The 22,481-nt window shown below is 43.0% G+C and overlaps 1 protein-coding gene across 1 annotated transcript in view; it reads right to left on the reverse strand.

Annotated features, from left to right (window-relative positions):
• The window catches only part of EXOC4 (exocyst complex component 4), a 402,172-nt gene that overhangs the window by 267,100 nt on the left and 112,591 nt on the right, over nucleotides 1-22,481 (reverse strand). Inside the window, exon 9 of the mRNA XM_042872752.1 lies at nucleotides 22,229-22,317. Coding sequence (XP_042728686.1) covers nucleotides 22,229-22,317 — 89 coding nt within the window. The remainder of the gene's footprint in view (nucleotides 1-22,228; nucleotides 22,318-22,481) is intronic.

A 22,481-nucleotide genomic window follows, 5' to 3' on the forward strand; every position in this document is an offset into this window, starting at 1 on the left:
ACTCCAAGGCCACAATGAGGTCTCCCCGGAGCCTTCTCTTCTCCAGGCTCAACACCAACAACTCCTTCAGCCTTTCTCTGTACAAAAGGAGCTCCAGCCTCTCCAAGTATCTTCAGGGCCTCCTCTGGACCTGCCCCAACAGCTCTGTGTCTTTCTCATGACTGGGGCCACAGACCCATGTGCACTACTCCAGATGGGGTCTCAGGAGGGCAGAGTAGAGGGGACAGTCACCTCCCTCCCTGTTGCTACATCTCTGTTGATGCAGCTCAGGATACAGTTGACCTTCCAGGCTGCCAGATCACACTGCTGGCTCATATTAGGTTTTTCATCTACCAGGACCAAGTCTCTCCTTGCAGGACTGCTTTCAATGAGTCCTTCTCCCCACCTGTAGACATATTTTGGACTGCCCTGACCCAAGTGCAATACCCTGCACTTGGCCTAGTAGAGATTATGAAACAGTTCTCATACAGAGTTGCATGCCATCCTAGAAAATAACAACACTGCTTCAGTATCAATATCAGATCCTAGCAGAATAAACTTTACCTGCAACTAATTGAAGGCTTGGACAAGATCAGTATGGTCTCATCCTTTCTCACTGTCACTTCTCAGGATGTAGAACACCTGAAGCTATCTGGCTGGTATTAATCAAAGAGAACGTGCATAGAGGAGCTAAAATCTAGAAGGCAAGACAGACATCTCTCCTCTTACTTTAGGTTACTTCAAAAGTACTCTTACATAGGTTACTCCAAAAGTAGTGCCTCCGATTGATTTTCATGGAAGCAACAACAGATACAAAGATCAAAATGACACTACTTGATCAAGCCAATTCCCAGCCACAAAACACTATTTTTTAACAGTCACCACCATTAGTGATGCAATTTCACCAGCAATCAATGAGAACCTGCATTCCACGCTCACAGAAATGTGAAGCAGTGAATTTGCCCCACTGTTTCCCAGCCGTTATTATGAAATCTCTTCTAGGAAAATCTTGTCCATTCAGTCCATCTTTCAACAGCCCAAAGAGAAGATAGAAGGCACCAAATCTGGACTGTAGAGTGGGTGTAGTAGGACAGTCCAGCCAAGATTGGCAATGTACTCCATTGACTTCAAAATGCTTTGGGGGACGGCATTATCACACTGCAAAACAAAGGTTGTCTTCTTCTCTGGCCTGACTCAGGAAGTTTGAGCTTTCAAGCTTACCCAGCACCACAATGTGGAGGCCAGAGTTGACAGTTTGTCTGGGTTCCACAAAATCCAGAAGGATCAGCCCTCTTCTACCAGAAAAAAAGCACAGTGCCCATTACTTTACCCACCAAAGGCTGCATCTTGAGTTTTTTCCTCTATGTGGAATTCACATGCCACCACTCCACAGACTGCCATTTTGACCCCAACTGATAGTGGTGACACAGTGTCTCATCACCGGTAATGATGTGATCCAGGCAGCTGTCACCTTCAGCCTCATAGTAGTTCAATAGCTCCTGACAAACTTGCCTACGGTTTTCTTTTTGTTTCTGTGTGAGGGTTCATGGGACCAACCCAATGCAAACTGCGCAATATTCCAACATTGCCACCACTGTTTCCAACGCACTGAAGCTGATATTCAGCAGAGTACACAGTTCCCTAGCAGTGATCTGCCAGCTTGTGAGGATGGAATGTGGCTCATCTTACAAGTTGCTGCTCCCACTGCTGAAACACCACTCACCACCTCATTGTGCTCACATCCACTGTTTGGTCTCCATAAATGTCCAGCACGCATCAGTGAATGCCAATGTGTGCCATTTTTTCTGCACAAAAGAATTCAGTGACACACCTTTGCTTCATACACGCTTCCATGTCAAGACACAGTTTTGTCAGATCACCCATCTGTTATGTGCCAACAAAATGGAGTATTGGTGGGAAGGTTCAGTTTTTACTGCCATACCACCAACATCCACCTCGGACTTCGCAGATCATAGAATCATAGAATCACCAAGGTTGGAAAAGACCTAAAAGATCACCCAGTCCAACCGTTCACCTATTCCCAATAGCTCCCACTAAACCATGTCCCTCAACACAACATCCAGCCTTTCCTTGAACACCCCCAGGCTCCGTGACTCCACCACCTCCCTGGGCATCCATTCCAGTGCCTGACCACCCTTTCTGAAAAGTAATACTTCCTCATGTCCAGCCTGAATCTCCCCTGCCGTAGCTTGAAACCATTCCCCCTGGTCCTATCACTAATGACACGAGAGAAGAGGCCGACCCCCAGCTCACTACAACCTCCCTTCAGGAAGTTATAGAGAGCAATAAGGTCTCCCCTGAGCCTCCTCTTCTCCAGGCTGAACATTCCCAGCTCCTTCAGCCTCTCCTCATATGGCCTGTGTTCCAGACCCCTCACCAGCTTTGTTGCCCTTCTTTGAACACGTTCCAGGGCCTCAATATCTTTCTTGCAGTGAGGGGCCCAAAACTGGACACAGTACTCGAGGTGCAGCCTCACCAGTGCTGAATACAGGGGAACAATCACCTCTCTGCTCCTGCTTGCAGCGCTGTTTCTGATGCAAGCCAGGATGCCATTGGCCTTCTTGGCCACCTGGGCACACTGTCGGCTCATGTTCAGCCGAGCATCAATCAATACCCCCAGGTCCATTTCCTCTACGCAGTCCTCCAGCCACACCGCCCCAAGCCTGTAGCGTCGCCTGGGGTTGTTGTGGCCGAAGTGCAGGACCCGGCATTTGGCCTTGTTGAAACTCATCCCATTGGCTGACATAATCCCAATCATCCCATTGGATGACATAATAAAAGTCACTACTTTCAGAGCAGTCATTGTAGATATTCCTCCAATAGACTACTAGCTAGAAAAAAAAAAAAAAGAGAAAGAAAAGAAAGGAAAAAAACACAGTAAAAAAATGATATAAGAAAAATAGATTGTAAGTCAAGCACAGCAGTCTTTTCTAGATAAATCTTATAGGTCAAATCCCTGCTGTGCTGCTCCCTAGGAACACCAGCAACTGGACACAAAGTGCACAATTTCTGGTTATTTTCCAATAATTTTCTATGTTTCTGAGAAAAAAAGAAAAAAAAAATGAAGTCAAATACTACTATCCTTTGGTCTTTAGCATATGCACTATCAGAAAGCATTAAGTGAGCTAAATACATTAGGTAACTGTAATAATTTGCACTCAGGCTGCAGAGTAATGGAGTCTTGCATCAAGGCCTGGAATTAAGCTGCTTAATTTCACTGGTATTCCATCCACCACATCATCCCCTCACTCTGCTTCCTAACTGCGTCATTAACTTCTTATATAGACAATCACACCTATCATTCCTGCTTGACACTTTTTCATCAAAAATGTATTATAATTTGCTTATCCAATGCCATTTGCATCAACTTCCTATTAAAATGGAGAGAAGGGGGTTTTAATCTTCTTCCTCTACATTTAATTCAATTGTATGGCATTACTCAGTTGTAATGACTCTTCTCAGTGCATAAGACATGCTTTATGCTTGTTATAGACAAAACTGGAAGGTTCAACATCCAGTAAAGAAGAAAAGGTATGGAAAAAAAACAAAACAGGATTAAATACAGCATGTCTGGTATTGCGAATAAGGTTTGTACTGTTGTACGCTCCCCAGCCCCCCAGACAACTGATTTCCTGCAATCCAAGAAATAACTGGCAGGTGACGAATCACTCAATACCTAAAACCAACTTTGCTCAGAACATTTCTAACATAATCTACCAGAACAGACAAGAAAAAGAAACCAGCTGGGACTAATGTGGATTTCATCTACTTTAGTGGGTAAGGAGGAAAATTCATTTGTATGCTCCTTTTGTGATTCAATAATACATGATTTACTGGATTTGTTATTAAATACAGAGTCAACATTAAAAACAGAAAAGACTTCCTGCATTCAGTCATGTTTTTCACCTAAAGACTGGCTCTGTATAGCCACGAAGGTCAGCTTTGCTTTACTAAACAAAATAGCAAAGATGTAAAAGCAATGCTTTCTGCACTCTTCCAATGATGAAACTATAAAGCTTTCCATTAATGCAGCTAAGCATTACTTCATCAAAACGGGTCTGAAATAGACACATACATTGAAAAGGCTGCACACAGTGGCAAACAGCATAGATCTTAGAGGTATTGCTGCCATCTGTCACAGCAACAAAACGTAATGGAATGTTAGTGGAAAGTTCAACCTCTACTGTCATACCATCAACATCTGAATCTGACATTGTGGGTCAACACCATAAAAGAGGAAGCATCACTTTCGGAGCATCCATCACGTATATAACAGCAGCCATTACCTAAACCCACTATCTTAGATGTCTGGAATACTTAATATCTTTTTTCAACGTTTCTGTGCACAGACTGCAGTTTTCCAAAGGAGTAAGAAGAACAGGATTCAGGAATGCTGAAGCCTTATGAAGATCAGCTGAGGGAGCAGGGATTGTTCAGTCCGAAGGCGCAGAAGCTTGAGGGTGATCTTATGGCTCCTTACAACTGCCTGAAGGGAGGTTGTGGTGAGCTGGGGGTCAGCCTCTTCTCCCATGTAACTAGTGATAGGATGAGAGAGAATGGCTGTACCAGGGGAGATTCAGATTGGAAGTACCATTCAGTTAGGAAATACTTCTTGTAGAAAGTGGTCAGGTGCTGGAATGGGCTGCCCAGGGAGGTGGTGGAGTCACCGACCCTGGAGGTGTCCAAGAAACATTTAGATGTTGTACTGAGAGATGTGGTTTAATAAGAAGTACTGGTGATAGGTGGACTGTTGGACTGGATGATCTTGGAGATTTTTTCCAAGCTTGGTGACTCTACTATTCTATGATTCTTTTAGTTTCCAGCCAAGAGATGCTGTATTTTTCTCCTCGTACTTCAGGCAGATTTGTTCTTTGTATTTTAGATCTCTATCCCCACTCAATAGGAGAAAATAACATTTATTCTCCCTTTTTTTCCCTTTGTAGTTGTAGCACCTGTAATGGGGTAAAACGCTTTTTGTCATACAAAGGTGAAGGCCAAGCTACAATGGGCGATTTTCTGTTAAATTCCTAAATTGGATCCTCCAGCTATAAAAGTAGTCTTTAAAAGAGAGCTTTTAGCTAGACAAATTTCTCCTACCTGCAGGACACCAGGTGAAATTAAGGCGTGCAGTGGCACAGTGCCATTCCACACGGCCCGGTGGCTCAGGTTACCCTGCCCAACTCTGCATGCCCGTAGGAACACAAAGCAGCCTTGGTCTGAATCTGAACAGTTCAGACACACAAATGCATGAACCAGTCATTATCTGCGGATGAAAAATGTAGGCTCCGAAAAAGGATCGAGTAACCGATGATTATTAATAAGGAAAATAGAGCACTTAACTATAACAGAAACCAAGATAAGCCCGAAAAGCAATTACATAAAGTTTTTAAATGAAATGAATACCTAAAACAACAAGAGGAAAAAAGAGCTATAAATAATGTCAGTAAAAACCATCCTTGGCTTTTATCTTTAATACGCTGTTCTACATTCCAAACAAGCTCTAAGAGAATACACCGGTAGGAAGACATTGTATAATTACAAACACAATATAAAAGCAGAGATAAGTGCTCAGTCTGGTATGGTTAATGTAATAATGCTAAACTGGTCTATTGAAACTAAAAATTATAGGCTGACATTTGTGTTTGTAAGAGTAATGCAGCTGGGTATTCAGGCAGAGCACACCTCCTTATCGCACCTCTAAATAAACATTTGACTTCCTCCAGTTATCAAGCACGCTGACAGAGGAAGGAAAAGTCTTTTGTGGAGTCTTTTTTTCCCCCGGATATGTGGAATACTCAACCCAGCACTGAACTCATCAATTAGGGATAAGAGATAGGTATCAGCACCACCAGGAGTGTCAGATACACACGTGGAAGCACACCTTGCATACATCCTCCCCTCTGTATACATATACACGCACCAGCTATTAGCGCTAATGGAGTCCTGAACACTTCTCATCCTGGGAACTAATTAGAAAGCAAAAGCATCCAGATTGCGAGGTGAAGTTGGCATTTTGGGACACCTAAGGGCTGATTAGGTCAGATAGGGGATTCGTGTAAAGACATCACCATTGGTGAATTATTTATTTTTTGCTTTCTGTATCACCCTCTTCACCTACAAACTAATTCAAATGACAAAAAAAAAATAGAATAAAATTGAGATAGAAACAATGCTTAGAAGGATACAGCTTGTAGTTCTGGCAACAGAAGGCTGCTTCCTATGCAATGTGCCATAGTGGTACCTTGCCAGCTAATTCAGACGTCAGAGCATTTTTCCTCACTCCTCCTCCCTTCCCTCCAAAGCAATACATCTCACAACTAAGAAAGATCTCTTTTGCATATAAGCCCCAATTCTCAAAAAATCTTGTTTTAGGTCATTTGAGTTGGAAGGGAACCTTAAAGGCTATCTAATCCAACCCCTCTTCAATGAGCAGGGACACCCACAGCTCCATAAGGTGCACAGAGCCCTGTCTAATGACCTTCAGTGCGTCCAGGAATTCCTGCCTGGGACATTCAAAGTACAAACTGAGCACAGTCTCTCCAAACTCAGTCTACATACTTATTTTCCCAGCTGTAAAATTCGTCATTGAGCTCTGTCCCATTGTCCCATCTTCCAACAATGTGGCCACTAAGATGGTCAGAGAGCTGGAGCACCTCTCCTATGAAGAAAGGCAGAGGGAAAACGGGGCTTAACTTGGAGAAGAGAAGGCTGCAGGGAGACCTCCTTGTGACCTTCCAATATTTGAAGGGAGCATATAAACAGCAGAGGGAATGGCTGTTTATAAGAGTGGACAGTGATAGGACAAAGGGGAACGGTTTTAAACTGTGACAGGGAAGGTTTAGGTGAGATATTAGGAGGAGGTGTTCCACACAGAGGGTGGTGAGGCACTGGAACAGGCTGCCCAAGGAGGTTGTGGATGCCCCATCCTTGGAGGCATTCAAGGCCAGGCTGGATGTGGTGGTTGCCTGGTCTGGTGGTTGGTGACCCTGCACACAGCAGGAGGGTTGAAAGTAGATGATCATTGTGGTCTTTTTAACCCAGCCCATTCTATGATTCCTCAAATACTTCTCCATTTTATGATTCTGCAAGGTCACTGAAAAACTGCCTGCTTCTCTTGAGCTGAAATAACTAACAACAACAAAAAAACCTGGCACATTTTCAGATGAAGTGGGATTTGATTGCTTTTTGCATAGCAATTATCTTTAAAACATAGTAACGCCCTTCTGGCTGTGTATACCACAAAAACCATTCAATGCTTTGGCCCCTGAACTCTCACAGACTTTAGAATTCGCCTGCTCAGTGCAAATAACTTTTAGTCAACTATAATGAAATGCTCACAGTCCAACAGTAGCTAAAAAGGCATTATTCCCCATGGTTGGCAACCGACCCCGAGCATCATGAGATCCTACAAGCGCACGGCGGTCACATGCTGCTTCCTTACTTAACCTGGTCATGCCAAATTGGTGTCTTACCTTGCTGAGAGAAAAGCACTCAGTGCACTATAAACCAATTATTACGGAAATTATAGCTTTTCTGCAGAATATCAACATATCTCCTATTATAAAAAAAATTGCATAGTTATAATCTAGGGAAGAGGCCATTTGAAATCACTTACATATTCATTAAGCAGACAAAGAAAGTGCCATTTGCTACATTTGCTCACACATTTCTAGATGCCATCGAGGTGCAGTGAATACAGTGCTTAGGCAAGGGATCTCATCCAGTAACTACTGATGACAATTAAGTCAAACACAGCCACATGATCAGTGCAATTAAAATTCCTAAAGAGGAGCACAGATGCACTCTAAGCCCCCAGTCACTTGAATATTTTTGATATTATGTAAAAAAAAAATCCAACTACTGAGCATTATTATACTATTAAGTAATTACAATGAAATTTGAAAACACTAATGAGATCCTCAGAGAGTATTTGCTGTACCCACTATTTAGAGGAAAAAGAAGCAATCTGGGTTTCTCTGGCAAACTTGGAACAATCTCCCTCAAGCAGCTGCAATAGTTTTTCTTAATGAAGAAAACAAACAGAAAAATCTGGTTTTAACAACTTCTCTGCATTTGGGGTGGCCGCACGGCAATAGATACATGACAATTTGGGTAATGTACATAGAGAGTAGGAATTTAAATTCAGAGCATGGTGTGCCTGGGCATGAAAGGATCTGCAAAATCCACTTTGAACGTGGGGATTGGTTACCTTCCCTGTTCTCTCTTTTTTTAATCTTCTTCTTTGTAAATGAAATTAGATACAGATGTGGCATATTAAAAAAGGATAAAGTGTTGCCAGTTGTGTTTGGTGTCCATTCAAATGGCTGCTTCCCAGAAAAATGAAGCTTCAAGCACACGCTCCTGAAACAAGCTAACAGATCCAATGCCGACGGCATCAGCCACTTGCTGAAACTGTGAACCCACTGACAAAGAAGGATTAACTGTCATCAGCAGGCAGAAGTATCACCATTTTAAAAGGAGACTGGATGGGAACTGAAGGCAAAGTATCCACAGAAGAGAATCCACAACAAGAAATGGCAATCAGAGGACTCTGAAAAGTTTCTCTCCTGACACTCCAAAATGCTCCAGAAGGAAGGAAATGCCTTTCATTTTGTCTTAAACTCTTTTTTTTTCTTTTTGACAGTTGAAATAGAAAGAGTTGACTTTGAACCCTTCCTAGCTATCCCCCACTTCAACTACCCCATATAAAACCTAAGTTTATCTACAACTTATCCAGAGAAGTCTAAGCCTAGAGTCTAAGCCTAGACTTATCTACAACTCCAGCAGAAGGACAAGCAAAGCTGCCAGCAAATCAGAAGACATACCTCTGACCCCACAGTCCTGCTTTTGCCTTTGTGTAAGATGACGGCCTTGCCCAGGACGTGTTCCAAACAGCATCTGGCCACAATGGTCACTACTACGAATCCTGTGCAAATCACACTGCTGTTAGCTGGTCAGAGGTGGCTGGGCACAGATAAGGTTGGAGATGAAGAAACTCATTCTCAGAACTATGTTATTCATTAAATCATTTTTCCATTCATGCATCCAGTTTCAGACTTCTGAGACCAAGTCAAATTGGACTAGCAACCAAACAAACCATTGGAGATGTTGCTAGCATGCATATCACTGCCTTTTTATGACCTCCTCAATCCTGTGGGGCATGTAACATAACCAAAATGATGGTGTGACTCTGTTGTACTACAGAGTACAATTCTGATGGCACTCAGGCTCCTTGAGCACCAACAAAAAAAACATAAAATTAGAGACCTAGAAGCTTATTGGCATTAAGCTTCAAAGTTTCTGGTGCTTTTCATGAACATTCTTTCGCCATCTCCAATCTCCACAAAGGTAGCAGCTGACCATCCATATTCTACCATTATAAACTGATTAAAAGCATTCTTCTAGTATATTCTCCTTGTCAGAAAAATATTTCTATCTTCTGACTATAAAATATTCTAATACTGTGCGTGTCATATAAAAGGAAAAAAAATGTTAACAACAGTTTATGCACTTAGTCCCCAAAGCCCTCCACCCATAGCCTTTGTATCTCCAAAACTCTACGTCACATCACTTCATGAATTAACATCAACTTCTTATTCTACACAAGGGAATCCCCTACTCAACACACAACTATCTCTCTAGAAAAAGCAGGACATCATGTATATACGAAAGCTGTTGCTATTTTTTGTCATAATTTCAGAACTATTGCACAAAACAGGATGGCAGTGCTGCACGTTAAATTCATATGTTGGATAGAAAGAATAGCAACTTTCATAAAAGCAAGTATGTAATATTTTAATCCTCTAATTAGGTAAGAATCAGCTTCTTCACAACAACTTCTGCCTTATTAAGAAGGAATTCAAGACATCTACAGATCCTCCAACTGTTATTCTAACTCTAAGCTACAAAAGTCTTCCAAGCATCTGGCGTGTTTTATGCTCCGTGGCAGCTTTTTTAGCTTTGAATCGAATGATTTATTACCGTATAACCTGAGCCTCTGATGAGATTATGCTGCCAATTTGTGCCTTCTTTGCGTAGAGAGGTCTCCTGGATCCCAGGCTTTGGGCTGAACGTGGTGAATCTCAATTAAAGGGCGACCTTTACCAGACAAGGGAAATGTTAATTCATGCTCATCTAAATGGTTTTAACCCTACTTGAAAGCAGGGCTCTCTAAAGCTGCCCACCACTTTGTCACTGTAAAGTTTCATTTCCACATAATCAAGATAAAAATCTCTTCAGTGTAAAAATATATATATATAATAATATATCTATCAGTCAAAGCCAAAGGCAAAAATCCAAATGCTAATATAGCTGTCCCTGGTGCATTTTTTATGCCACTTGAAAAACAACAGTTTCACATTTTTCAGGGACTTCAAACACAGATTAGAAGCATTAGAATGACAAGGCCAGAGATTAAACACTTCTTTACCACTGAACAGGTACAAGACAAGGCAAGAGCAACGGCTTCTGCTTCCACACTCACCCTTAAGGCACGTGTTGTAATTTGACATAGCCCATGATACCCAACTGCTTTCTTTAGCTGTCTCAGCTTGCAGGATACACAGCTGGCAGAAAAGGCAGTTCGGCCTCCACAGATAACTCTTACACTTCTTTTTTTTTAATTAGGATTGGCTATTCTGTCAAGCAAGAGAAATGAAAGCAATGTTTCAGCAATGTACTTAGCGTCTTCCAAATTAAGTTGGGGAAAACAAAACAGTTCCCCAACTGACAGAAAGGCAACCAAAAATCTGACCTGCATGAAGAAATGGATCAGGGCAAACTTCACTAAAAGAAAAAAATTACTTGAAAGTCCAAATGTCACTAAGATTTCATCATAGAATAGAATCACAAATGGCCTGGGTTGAAAAGGACACAATGATCAACCAGTTCCAACCCCCTGCTGTGTGCAGGGTCGCCAACCACCAGACCAGGCTGCCCAGAGCCACATCCAGCCTGGCCTTGAATGCCTCCAGGGATGGGGCATCCACAACCTCCTTGGGCAACCAGTTCCAGTCACCACCTGGGTGAAAAACTTCTTAATATCTAACCTAAACCTCTCTTGTCTCAGTTTAAAACCATTCACCCTCGTAAACAGCCATTCCCCTCCTGTTTATACGCTCCCTTCAAGTATTGGAAGGCCACATGAGGTCTCCCCTGAGCCTTCTCTTCTCCAAGCTATACAAGCTTTAAAAAAAAAAAAACAACACAAATAAAACACAAACACCTCAGAGCATCTTAGAACTCCACTCTGTTCAACTTGCCAGACTAAAAAATACCCACACAAGTACACACATGCACAAAATGCCATCAAAAAGATTTCAAAATAAAATTAGTGTTCCAGAATGCACTCTTGGAGAGTGCACAAATCTCTTTCTAAAAGTGTATGTCATTTTGAAGGATATTTATTACAGCTTTGGTCATTAAAGGTCTCAGAAGAACAGAATTACTGGCTCTCATTGACCAAACTGAATTCCTGAATACTACTCGTATTCGGCTGATCCACATTCCCACTGGACAACGTATTGTTCATTTTATAGCCTAGCTCTACACACAGTGGTACTGCACAGGATCAAGCAACTGCCAAACTGATTCAAATGAAAGTATGTTATTAGCATCAACAGTAACTGAATCATAGAATCATTAAGGTTGGAGAAGACCATTAAGACCATCAGGTCAAACCAACAACCCATCCCCAATATGCCCACCAAACCATGTCCCCAAGGAAGGAATCTAAACCTAGGGGACTAAAGGTGCCCTGTAATGCCTTGGTAACAAACAAAAAAGGAAACATATATATACGCATTCCTTAAACAAGTCAAGGAATAACAGAATCACTGAATCATAGAATGGCCTGGGCTGAATGGGACCTCAAGGATCATGAAGCTCCAATCACCCCAACACAGGCAGGCCCACAAACCTCCGTGTTTAATATCAGACCAGGCTGCCCAGGGCCCCATCCAACCTGGCCTTGAACACCTCCAGGGATGGATGGGGCATCCACAATCTCTCTGGGCAGCTGTTCCAGAACCTCTCCACTCACTCTGTAAAGAACTTCCCCCTGACATCCAAACCTAATTCTTCCCTCCTTCACTTTCAAACCATTTCCCCTTGCCCTGCTATTATCTACCATTTCAAAGAGTTGACTCCTTTCCTGTTTGTAGGCTCCCTTTCGGTACAATAGCTACAATACTTTAGGCTGCAATGAAGTCACCCTGCAGCCTTCTCTTCTCCAGGCTGAACAAGCCCAGCTCTCTCAGTCTGTCTTCATAGGTGAGGAGCTCCAGCCCTAAAATCATCTTAGTGGCCCTGTTCTGCACCCTCCCCAACAACTTCCAAAGGAAGCTTTCCCAAGGAAATGACTCTTCATTAAATAACATCCAATGGATAGCTGGAGCTCAAAACTAGGATCTTGGTTTCAGATAGTTACAATTTTGGAAGAGAAAACGGCAGTACCAACCACTTAAACTACGGAAACCGTTTCATCCTTTCAGTTTGTTGCAGTCCACCTCCACCAGAGCAGCAATGACTGTTGTTCAAAGAGAAGCAGATGATCAGAAACTGGACCTCCTCAGACCAAACTGAGAGAACACTGATCCTAAACAGCAAGATAGAACCATTTTAAATATATGGTTTACTAGTGAACTCTACACAAAGGCACAAATTCCAGGAGAGTACGAAGCTCTCATACGGAGAGAAAAGAAGAAAGTATTACTTCAGATCACAGTAAGAAGAGTACCTGTTGAACTGTATCATGGTTATTTTATTGCTAGCTGTAGTGATGAAATGTTTCCGCAGTCCTTCATAAAAGCAAAGCATGATTTCTGTTTCAGACTGGAACACACCTCACCCACTGAACCAGCACGGCCTGCTGCATGGCACACAGCAGCTCTTGCTGACGATAGAGGGGAAGAAGGAGAGCAGGCACCAATTCAGACAAAGTCACATTACTGAACTGTGTCTATCCTGTTACTTCCCCCTGTGTTCACTGCTAAATTCAGACCATCTGACAGTCGCTTTGTTGAAATTATATCCAATTAGAAATTAAACATATGAAAATGCGTGCCCCAAATTCTTTAGTCATCCAGAACTCAAAGCTGAAAAGAAGCTGTAAATAAGTACCTTGAAAATCAATGATTTTAAACAAGGGACGCTGTTACAGAGTGAGTCCCAGAAAACCTGAAGTGTTTTCTTCTCTGAATTGGCACAATAAACCACAAAGCATACCTGGCCAGAGCAGCCTCCCAGCAATACTGAAGCAGTCATCTGTGGGAACAGTGTTTTGAAACACTGAGTACCTTCTTCTACGTCCTTCCTCATATCAAGATTGGACAGAAGTTTAGTGCTGGTAATTGACATAAAGAGAATGGAAAAAAATCAAAGCTCGTGCAGGAATTCATAATTGATTCCATCACCTCTGATTTTCAGCCTTTATCTGACAAACTCCTCTACTGACACTACACCTTGATGCCTTGATGCCCTGGTATTACTGTTTTTCATATTAAGAAAGGACAAGGTGGTATCTGGTAAGCTGCAAAGTAGAGTTATGAGAGGTCTGAAGTGACATAAACCTAAGGCTTAAGAAGAAAAGGGCCTCAAGCCAAGAATGAGGATTTATTGGGGTGTCCCTAAGTGGAGAGCAATAGCCAAATTCTGAAGACTGCCAGAGCTGAACATGGAGGTGCACTGCCCAGGGATGGAAATCAGTGAGCGAATCAGTGAGCAAAGCACATCAGGGAGCAAAGGGCAACTGGTGTGCACTGCCAGACTTGTGCAAGGCCTCAGACTCGGTGGGCATGGTAGTGACATGTTGATGCTTGTACTAGGTGATCTCTGGTCTTTTCCAACCTTAATGATTCTATGATTCCAAGGTGTGACCTGTGAGCATAAATTGACAGTGCAAGCTAAGATTGAGCATCCTTAAAAACCTGACTGCTGCAAAAAGGGATGCAACAGCTGTGGGCATTGCTAGGTAAGATGTGGGACCAAGAATGTGGCTAACATGGCTTCTAGCAACAGTTAACTTCATAACATTTGCTTTCACAAACACTTTCACTCCAAAATAATACATTAAGTAATGTAAATCATAGTAATTGAACCTTATGGTCATACTAAAAGCAGAAGCGGGAGGACAGGCAGCTTTTAAGTTTGGTTTGAAGTTGAAAGAGGGGAGAATTAGGTTGGATGTCAGGGGGAAGTTCTTTACAGATAGAGTGGTGAGGTGCTGGAACAGCTGCCCAGACAGGTTGTAGATGCCCCGTCCTACCAAAGGCCAGGTTGGATGGGGCTCTGGGCAGTCTGGTCTGGTATTAAATGTGGAGCTCGGTGGCTCTGCCTGCAGCAGGACAGGGTGGAGCTTCATGATCCTTGTGGCCCCTTCCAACCCAAGTGATTCTATCATTCTATGACAAGCCTTCAGATACCTGCAGCGGATCAAGAAATAGCTTAAAAATGCAAACACCACACACTCAGAACTAAAAGCAGCCCGTCTATTAAAATGAACACACACTGCCTCCTTTCCCAGGATGCAAATATTTTGACTATTTAAAAACCACTGCAGAACTCTCAAAACACATCAGTTAGGGATGCAGACTAACCCCAAGGAAGCAATGGAAACCTGTTGCTGTCGCTGAAATGCAAAGTGAGCGCACTTGCTAACGCTGGGACTTGGACAGCTCTCGACACAGCAAGGAGGACAGCACCAGGTTTCTCCTGCTTCCTTTTTTTTGGAATCTTCTCCCTCCACTCTTTGCCTCCCTCTGAATTCACCGTATCTTTAATAACAATCTCGGAGGCAAAATCAAGAAACAAATTATTTTCTTACACATAATCCCCCTTCTGCTGTCAAGTGCCTGACCCCAGTTTGATAATCTCATTTCCTGAGAATCAAAATGCTGGAAATTTAAGCTTCCTAGAGTGTTAATTGCGGCCCTGCTCCATTGCTAATCAAAAAATTGGATGTTTTGCATGAAAATGCTGCTCTAATTAATTCTCAGTCATAAAGCGCCCCGGTTTTAATAACCCCTTCTTGATTGGATAGCCTTTGAAGAGACAGTGCAGCTAATCCGCTAAACCAGAAAAAACACACGCAGAGGAAATAATAAGTGGGCTTACAAGGTCTGAACGAGATGATTGCATTAATACTGTCAAACCACAAAAAAGCGATTCTCTCCCCTCTCCTCCCCCCCCCCCAGCTCAAAGAGAACTGTGATCCTCCGCACCATGGGGAGACCAAAGCAGCTGCATGGCAGGAAGAGCCTGACATCAAACCACCTCCCCCCCCCATCATCAACTTTGGGTTCTTCAATGGGTTATCCCTCTTTATTTATTTTTTTTTCCTAAAGGGGATTTTTAACTAGGACTGTCCACTTGTCACAACATCTCCTTTAAGCAGACAAGAGTGATGCTGTTTCCCCCCTCCTCACTGCCTCTGACTGACAACGTATTATCATACACATCTCTAAAAGGTGCTGAACCAAATTTTCATTATCCAAAGTGTCAAGATTCGTTTTTGTCAGCAGCACACACAGCTGGCTCCCTCCGGCAGCATTTTGGTGAATTCAAATGGAACAAGGCACCTACAAATAACTGCATTTTCCCTGGACCTGGCCTTACACTGTGCCCTTGTCATACCAGATAGATTTGCCTCCACTGCTATTTCTTGGCATCAAAGTCTTAATTAGCTGAGTTTCTCTTTGATTTCCTTAATTACTTAAAACCTTCTGCTAAGAAATGTTCAGCCTTCGATCAAAAATACTTAAAAGCAGCACAGCAGCGAGTAACCCAGCCCCATTCCCCATCTCCAATTCATAGCACAGGGATCCTCAATGCTTTCCATTTTTCTCTTGGCCAACAAGAAAAAAAAAATCTTCAGAGGTTCCACTTACAAGAAATAAGCAAAAATCAATCAATCAATCAGTACCTACAGTCTCATTGCAAGAGACCTTTGTTTCCCAGCACAATTTGCCATCCTTAGGGCATGACACACCTTCAGTTCTGTAGCCCTCCTACTGATTCACTTGGTGCTTGAGACTTTCAAAGTGCAGAAAGCAGGTAATGTTAGTTACGCCTGAAAACCATTCACCCACAGTCCCAACTTCTAGCAGTATCCAACTGAAACTGAACAAAACTTTTAGAAAACAGAAAGAAAAGCATTGCATCACAGGGGATCCTAGGCAGAAACCACTAAACAGCTTCAAAAGAAACAGATTTTTTCCTGTTTCAGTTCAGCACACAAATTCTGTCTGGTAGTTGGGGGAATACAGCTTGGGAGCATGAATTTCATTCTGCGCTCCATCAAACACTTTCTCTGTGAAGTCAACTTCTTTCTGGCTGCCTTGTATAGCTAGCAATGCCCTACCTTCAGAGACAGTAAGAGCACAAACCATAGAACCACTGAATAGCTTAGGTTGCAGGAAACCATAAAGATGGTCCAGGTCCAACCCAAATGTCATTGGCAAGGTTGCCACCCACCAGATCAGGCTGCCCAGGGCCCCATCCAACCTGGCCTTCAGCACCTCCACGGATGCGGCATCCACAACCACTCTGCACAACCTGTTCCAGTGCCTCACTACCCCTGGAGCACCACATTTCTTCCTAACATCCAAGTTAAATTGTCCCTCTCTTAGTTTACAGCCATTCCTCCCTCTCCTATCACCATTACATCATCTAAGAAGTCACTCCCCATCCTGCTTGGAAGCTCCCTTCAAGTACTCCAAGGCCACAATGAGGTCTCCCCGGAGCCTTCTCTTCTCCAGGCTCAACACCAACAACTCCTTCAGCCTTTCTCTGTACGAAAGGAGCTCCAGCTCTCCAAGTATCTTCAGGGCCTCCTCTGGACCTGCCCCAACAGCTCTGTGTCTTTCTTGTGACTGGGGCCACAGACCCATGCGCACTACTCCAGATGGGGTCTCAGGAGGGCAGAGTAGAGGGGACAGTCACCTCCCTCCCTGCTGCCACATCTCTGTTGATGCAGCTCAGGATACAGTTGACCTTCCAGGCTGCCAGATCACACTGCTGGCTCATATTAGGTTTTTCATCTACCAGGACCAAGTCTCTCCTTGCAGGACTGCTTTCAATGAGTCCTTCTCCCCATCTGTAGACATATTTTGGACTGCCCTGACCCAAGTGCAATACCCTGCACTTGGCCTAGTAGAGATTATGAAACAGTTCTCGTACAGAGTTGCATGCCATCCTGGAAACAAAAGTACATGCAGGCAGTGATTTCTCATGGGGCACTGCAAGGGAGCATAGAATCACAAGTTAGAAGGGATCCATAAGGATCACAGAGTCCAACTCCTGGCTCATACACAATGCCATCCCGACCCTTCTCCATCTTTGCAGCCCTCCTTTGGATGCCATAATGTATTCAGACTTCAATCAGCGCAATCTAACAGAAGACTGGGACTGGAATTAGGACTAATTCTGCTCCACCACCCCTCCCAGGATGATTCGATTCATCCCTCAGCTTGCACAGCTACAATCAAAGTAAAATCCTACTTCACAAAGGCCTGGAGAGGTTTAATTAATTTTGAATTGTGCAATCTTCTGGGGTGAAAGCATTAAGAAGCCTAAATTTTAAGAGGTGATGAGCAGCTGTGGAGTCCATTAACATCCACGGGAACAACAGCTGCTCAGGAGCACTTCAGATTTCATTCTTAAAAACGTCCCAGATGTACAACACAAGCAAAGCTGACCTCGATAGGAATTACCAGGCCCTGCACTCGCAGAGATAACAGAAGCCGGATGCTATTTTCATGCTGATCAGCACCCTCAAAGCTGTTCAGATTTTCACAGAGTACAAAAACATCTTTTACCATTTCTGCTGATAAATTCAACTGAGGCCACAGTGAGCATAGCTATGTTAATTCCCTATGGCCACAAGACTCTGAAACAATATCTGATATATCTAGAAAAAAGTGCTCCTGCCATGGCTCTAGCTACAGCTTTGCAAAATTTAGACATTTAAATGTCTGGAAGACAGATTTCCAAATCCTTGTACAGTGGAGCTGTGCTGGTGAACGCTGCTGGACCACGTGAAAGCCTTTCAGGTATGGAAACACATGAGTATCATGCTGAGTACAATGAAATTGAAAGTAGGGTTGGTGCCTTTAAACATTGCCAGAATACCAATCCAGAAATCCAGACATGCATTGATGTTATTCAGACTACAAGTGGCTTTTCCTCTTAATTTTTTCTTGAAACCACATTTTCCGGACACCAACCACATCCAACTTAATGAGAAAAAAAAACAAGGCCCTTGCAGACCATCTCCAGCCCAAATGACCCCTCCTACCATCCACTGCTCCTCTTGCAGTCTCTGACTCCCCCCATCCACACGGAGAAACCACATTTTTCTTCTGCTCCCAAGGATTTGTTGGTAATTGAAGGCAATAGTGGAATAAAATAAGAGGCACACACAGGATTCATTCCAACAGTCACTGACAAGCAACCACCTCTGCAATGAAATACAGCAACGTTTTAGCCAAGTTTCTTACAAAAAGAAGAGTTATCTGATCTTCTGTCTGTCCCACCCTCACAACAACTGAGCTGGAGAGCCAATTTCAGCCAAACGTGACAGGGAATAGATCTTAAAAGTAGTAAATTCTTAGAGGTTTCGTGGAAACAGACAGCCCTGCAGCTGACAGTGGGATGTGTGCCTCCAGAGAAGGAAGAGCTTCAGCAAGTATTCATTAGCCCTCCATGCTGCTGAACCTACCAGCACAGGGCTTCCATGGCACAGGGCTTCCATGCTACAGGGCTGCTTGCTTGGTGCATACTTTACTGGATCCAGCCACGACACAGGCTGCTTTTTGCTTAGCAGGTAGTTTGGGTACACAAGCGTGTGCTGGGAGCAAAGAAGGGAGGGGTCTGAATCTGTTGGTCAGACATGGTGAGAGGTGTGGTTAATGAAGAAGAACTATTAAGGGAGAAAAGAACACATCTGCATTGAACCGAGCAGCAGTCATTCAGCTGCTCCTGTAATAAAAGTATTTGCTTTTGAAATATACCCCTGTTCTTTAAGACTTCACATAAACAGGAGGGAATGGTTTTAAACTAAGACAGGGGAGGTTTAGGTTAGATATTAGGAGGAAGTGTTCCACACAGAGGGTGGTGACACACTGGAACAGGCTGCCCAAGGAGGCTGTGGATGCCCCATCCCTGCAGGCATTCAAGGCCAGGCTGGATGTGGCTCTGGGCAGCCTGGTCTGCTGGCTGGTGACCCTGCACACAGCAGGGGGTTGGAACTGGATGATCATTGTGGTCCTTTTCAACCCAGCCCATTCTATACTTCTACGATAAAAAGAACATCATATTTGACAACGGGCAGAAGGACTCAAAGAAGGAAAATGTAAATTGCCCTGCTAGCACATGGCCAAGGCATACACTTGGAAAAAAAAAGCTTTATAATGATCATTTTTCCTTTGTAATTTTTTTTTAATGACATTGTACTTCTGACAGCATCCCAGGGCAGCACACCTGCGTCAGTCTATAAGGAGATATTGCTTCTGTTTTCTTCTGTTAATGACAGCTGTCAAATGACTTCTGTGTCCAACTTAAAGGGAAAAATACATGGCCTAAGTCATCCTCTAACTGTTCCAGGGGAATAAGGTGCCAGCACTATTCCTTCCATCTCTAAACCACTTACAGAAGTTCCCTTTCTCCCACTGAGGGATAATGTCTGCTTTACACACTGCATTATTTCAGTCCAAACGGAAGAGGTTAATGACAAAGCATTGCTCAGATCTTGGCACATTTTAAGGCCATTCAAATTAAATTTTTACTTCAAAAATTTGGCACGGACCAAACTTTCGTAAGTTTTTCTTTTTTTTTTTTTTAATGCACATGTTTCTTTGAAGATCTTTCAGGAAAAAGATGTCCTAACAAGCCACCCTCCTCCTGCTGCCACTGATACATCATCCCTGTGGATAAGGCTGTCAAGGAAGAGAAACTGCGTGGCATTCACAGAAGAGAGTGTCACATGCCTGCCTTCCAGTAACCTGACTGAACAATTAAATTGTATTCCTCTTTAAAAGGGATAAAAATCAAAATGCAGATCTTGCTGAGGTCTGGGATTCAGGAAGATTAATGAGCTACCTAAAAGGGAACAGTAGCTTATAATAGAAAGAGAAGATAGTACATTTTTAACATAAAGTTCAAAGGGAAACTTTTCTTGATGGTTAAACAGCAAAGATTTCATAGCAAAATCATCTCATCCATTGTCCCTATTGACTCCCTACATTGACTTTTTGTCACCTACTGCATCACGTTCCAGCTCTTCCAATTCATCCATAAAGGGCGATACCATCTTGTCCCTATCCATGCTAATTCCTATATTTTGTCCTTTCCTCTTTTGTCAGCTCATAAGCTTTGTTCTTCCCAACCCCACACTAGCTCCAAGGCTGGAAGTCTGCATACATCTCCTTCACACTCTTCTCTTGAAAACTCTCACAATATTCAGCACATGGCAAATGCTGCCTCAACATTTGTCTTCTATCAATGAGGAGTTCTCTCTCAAGAAACATGGCCATGCCCTACAGCAGTATCACAGAATCATAGAATCACAGAATTGTAGGGGTTGGAAGGGACCTCCAGAGATCATCGAGTCCAACCCCCCTGCCAAAGCAGGTTCCCTACAGCAGGTCGCACAGGTCGGCATCCAGGCAGGTCTTGAACATCTCCAGAGAAGGAGACTCCACCACCTCCCTGGGCAGCCTGTTCCAGTGCTCTGTCACCTCACTGTAAAGAAGTTCTTGCGCATGTTTGTGCGGAACTTCCTATGCTGCAGTTTCCAGCCGTTTCCCCTTGTCCTGTCTCCACTCACCACTGAAAGTAGCAAGTTCCAAACCTAAAGAAACTGTTTAAAAACGCATCCTCAGCTTGGTGTGACAGTAATGGCCACTGCACTATGAGAAGCATCAGCATCTGTGCCATACGGTGGCTCACACTTCGGACCCTGCTGAACTGGATCACTTCTTTCAGATGACCCCAAGTTCAAGTACAGGTGACAAGATTTTGAAGGTGAGAATCTGAGTCTTGAAAGATGCAGAGCTGTAAGATGAACACCTTCCAAGCGTACCAAGAGGTGATATCATAATTTGAAAGACAAGTATCTTCACTTTATCTTATTTTTATATGCTGTCAGATCACAGCGTCCTGAAGTTGACAGTTGCTGCCCACATCTTTTTATCAGATTCTTCCTTCCAGTAAATGGAAAAGTGTCTGAATATTAGCCAGTGTCATTACGTACTTGAGCATCGATAAGAAGATCCCCTTTTTAAAGGCACTTAAGCAAAGCAACTGGTCCATAAAAACACTGTACACCTCTGAGTGCTTCTTACTCCACTCTTTCAGGTGGAGTTGAGCATAACTAAATTATCTAAGGAAGAAGGGAACACAAATATCCAGTATTTTGACTGGATTACCAATCGTCCTCAAATAAAAGCCATCTGAGAATTACCACGTGCAAGATTTCAGGGAGAAATTCTACCCTCGTCCATCAATATAGACTTTTCAGAGACTACAGTATATTCTTTTTTGGTTAGTCCAATAGGAAACTCCAATGGATGATACAGAAAAAAAATAATCCTGCTATTCAATGCACGGCAGTCTTAAGATATTTCCCTGCTGTTGCTCTCAAAACTAAGAGCTCACAGTGAATTAAGACATCCAGGAAAAAATATGTGAAATGACACCGTGCCCAGAGAACGTTTTTCTGTGTACAAAGAACACTTGTCACAAGCAATATAAACCAGCACGAGTAGTCCAGTGCCTCACATTCACCATTTTCAAACACTTTAACTCTTCATCTTTAAGTGCCGTATAAAAGAAGAATCGGTCACTTCAGTCCATCCAATGGAAATTCATGCTTCAAACGTGAGACGATTGAGTTGAGCTCCCAAAGTAATCCAGGAGAAGTATATAACATTCAGTGCATGACAGAGGGAAATAAATTGCAGATAAAGAAGCAAACATTAACTCCAAGTACCCAAACACAATGCTCGCAGAGAGACTGTTCATATTTCACCTATTGTTTTATGACAAGAACCTTTAGCTGGAAGTGCAAAGGGCATAAATAGAAGCCCAGGTGCAAGAATAAACCAAACTGCAGTGATTTAGACAAGCCACATGGCAAACTGGAGAGGTATTAATTCTTTGATGTAGCACGGATGAGATACTCAGTTTCTACAAAACAGAATTATTCAAACTTTCACAGAATCTATTTTCATACCTTGAAGTTCCCCACTTCTGCTGTACAGCTCCCTTCTCTGCTCACGTAAATAGGCACTCATGCTAATAGCATGGGAGGAGGATTCAAACCTGTAATTAAAAAATATATAAATCCAGTCAGCCTTCTTGTAAGCACCCGTCAGCTCTAAACAAAATGCTTTTCCCTGCATATCTGAGCAAAACGATGAAGGCAGACAAAACCACTCTTTCCCTATAAAATTTGATCACCGTTGCACCAAATTCTGGCACTTCCA

This window comes from Lagopus leucura, unplaced genomic scaffold (assembly GCF_019238085.1).
Source record: "Lagopus leucura isolate 7727_CA_CO unplaced genomic scaffold, USGS_WTPT01 Super-Scaffold_100008, whole genome shotgun sequence".
In the NCBI taxonomy this organism is placed as follows: Eukaryota; Metazoa; Chordata; class Aves; order Galliformes; family Phasianidae; genus Lagopus; species Lagopus leucura.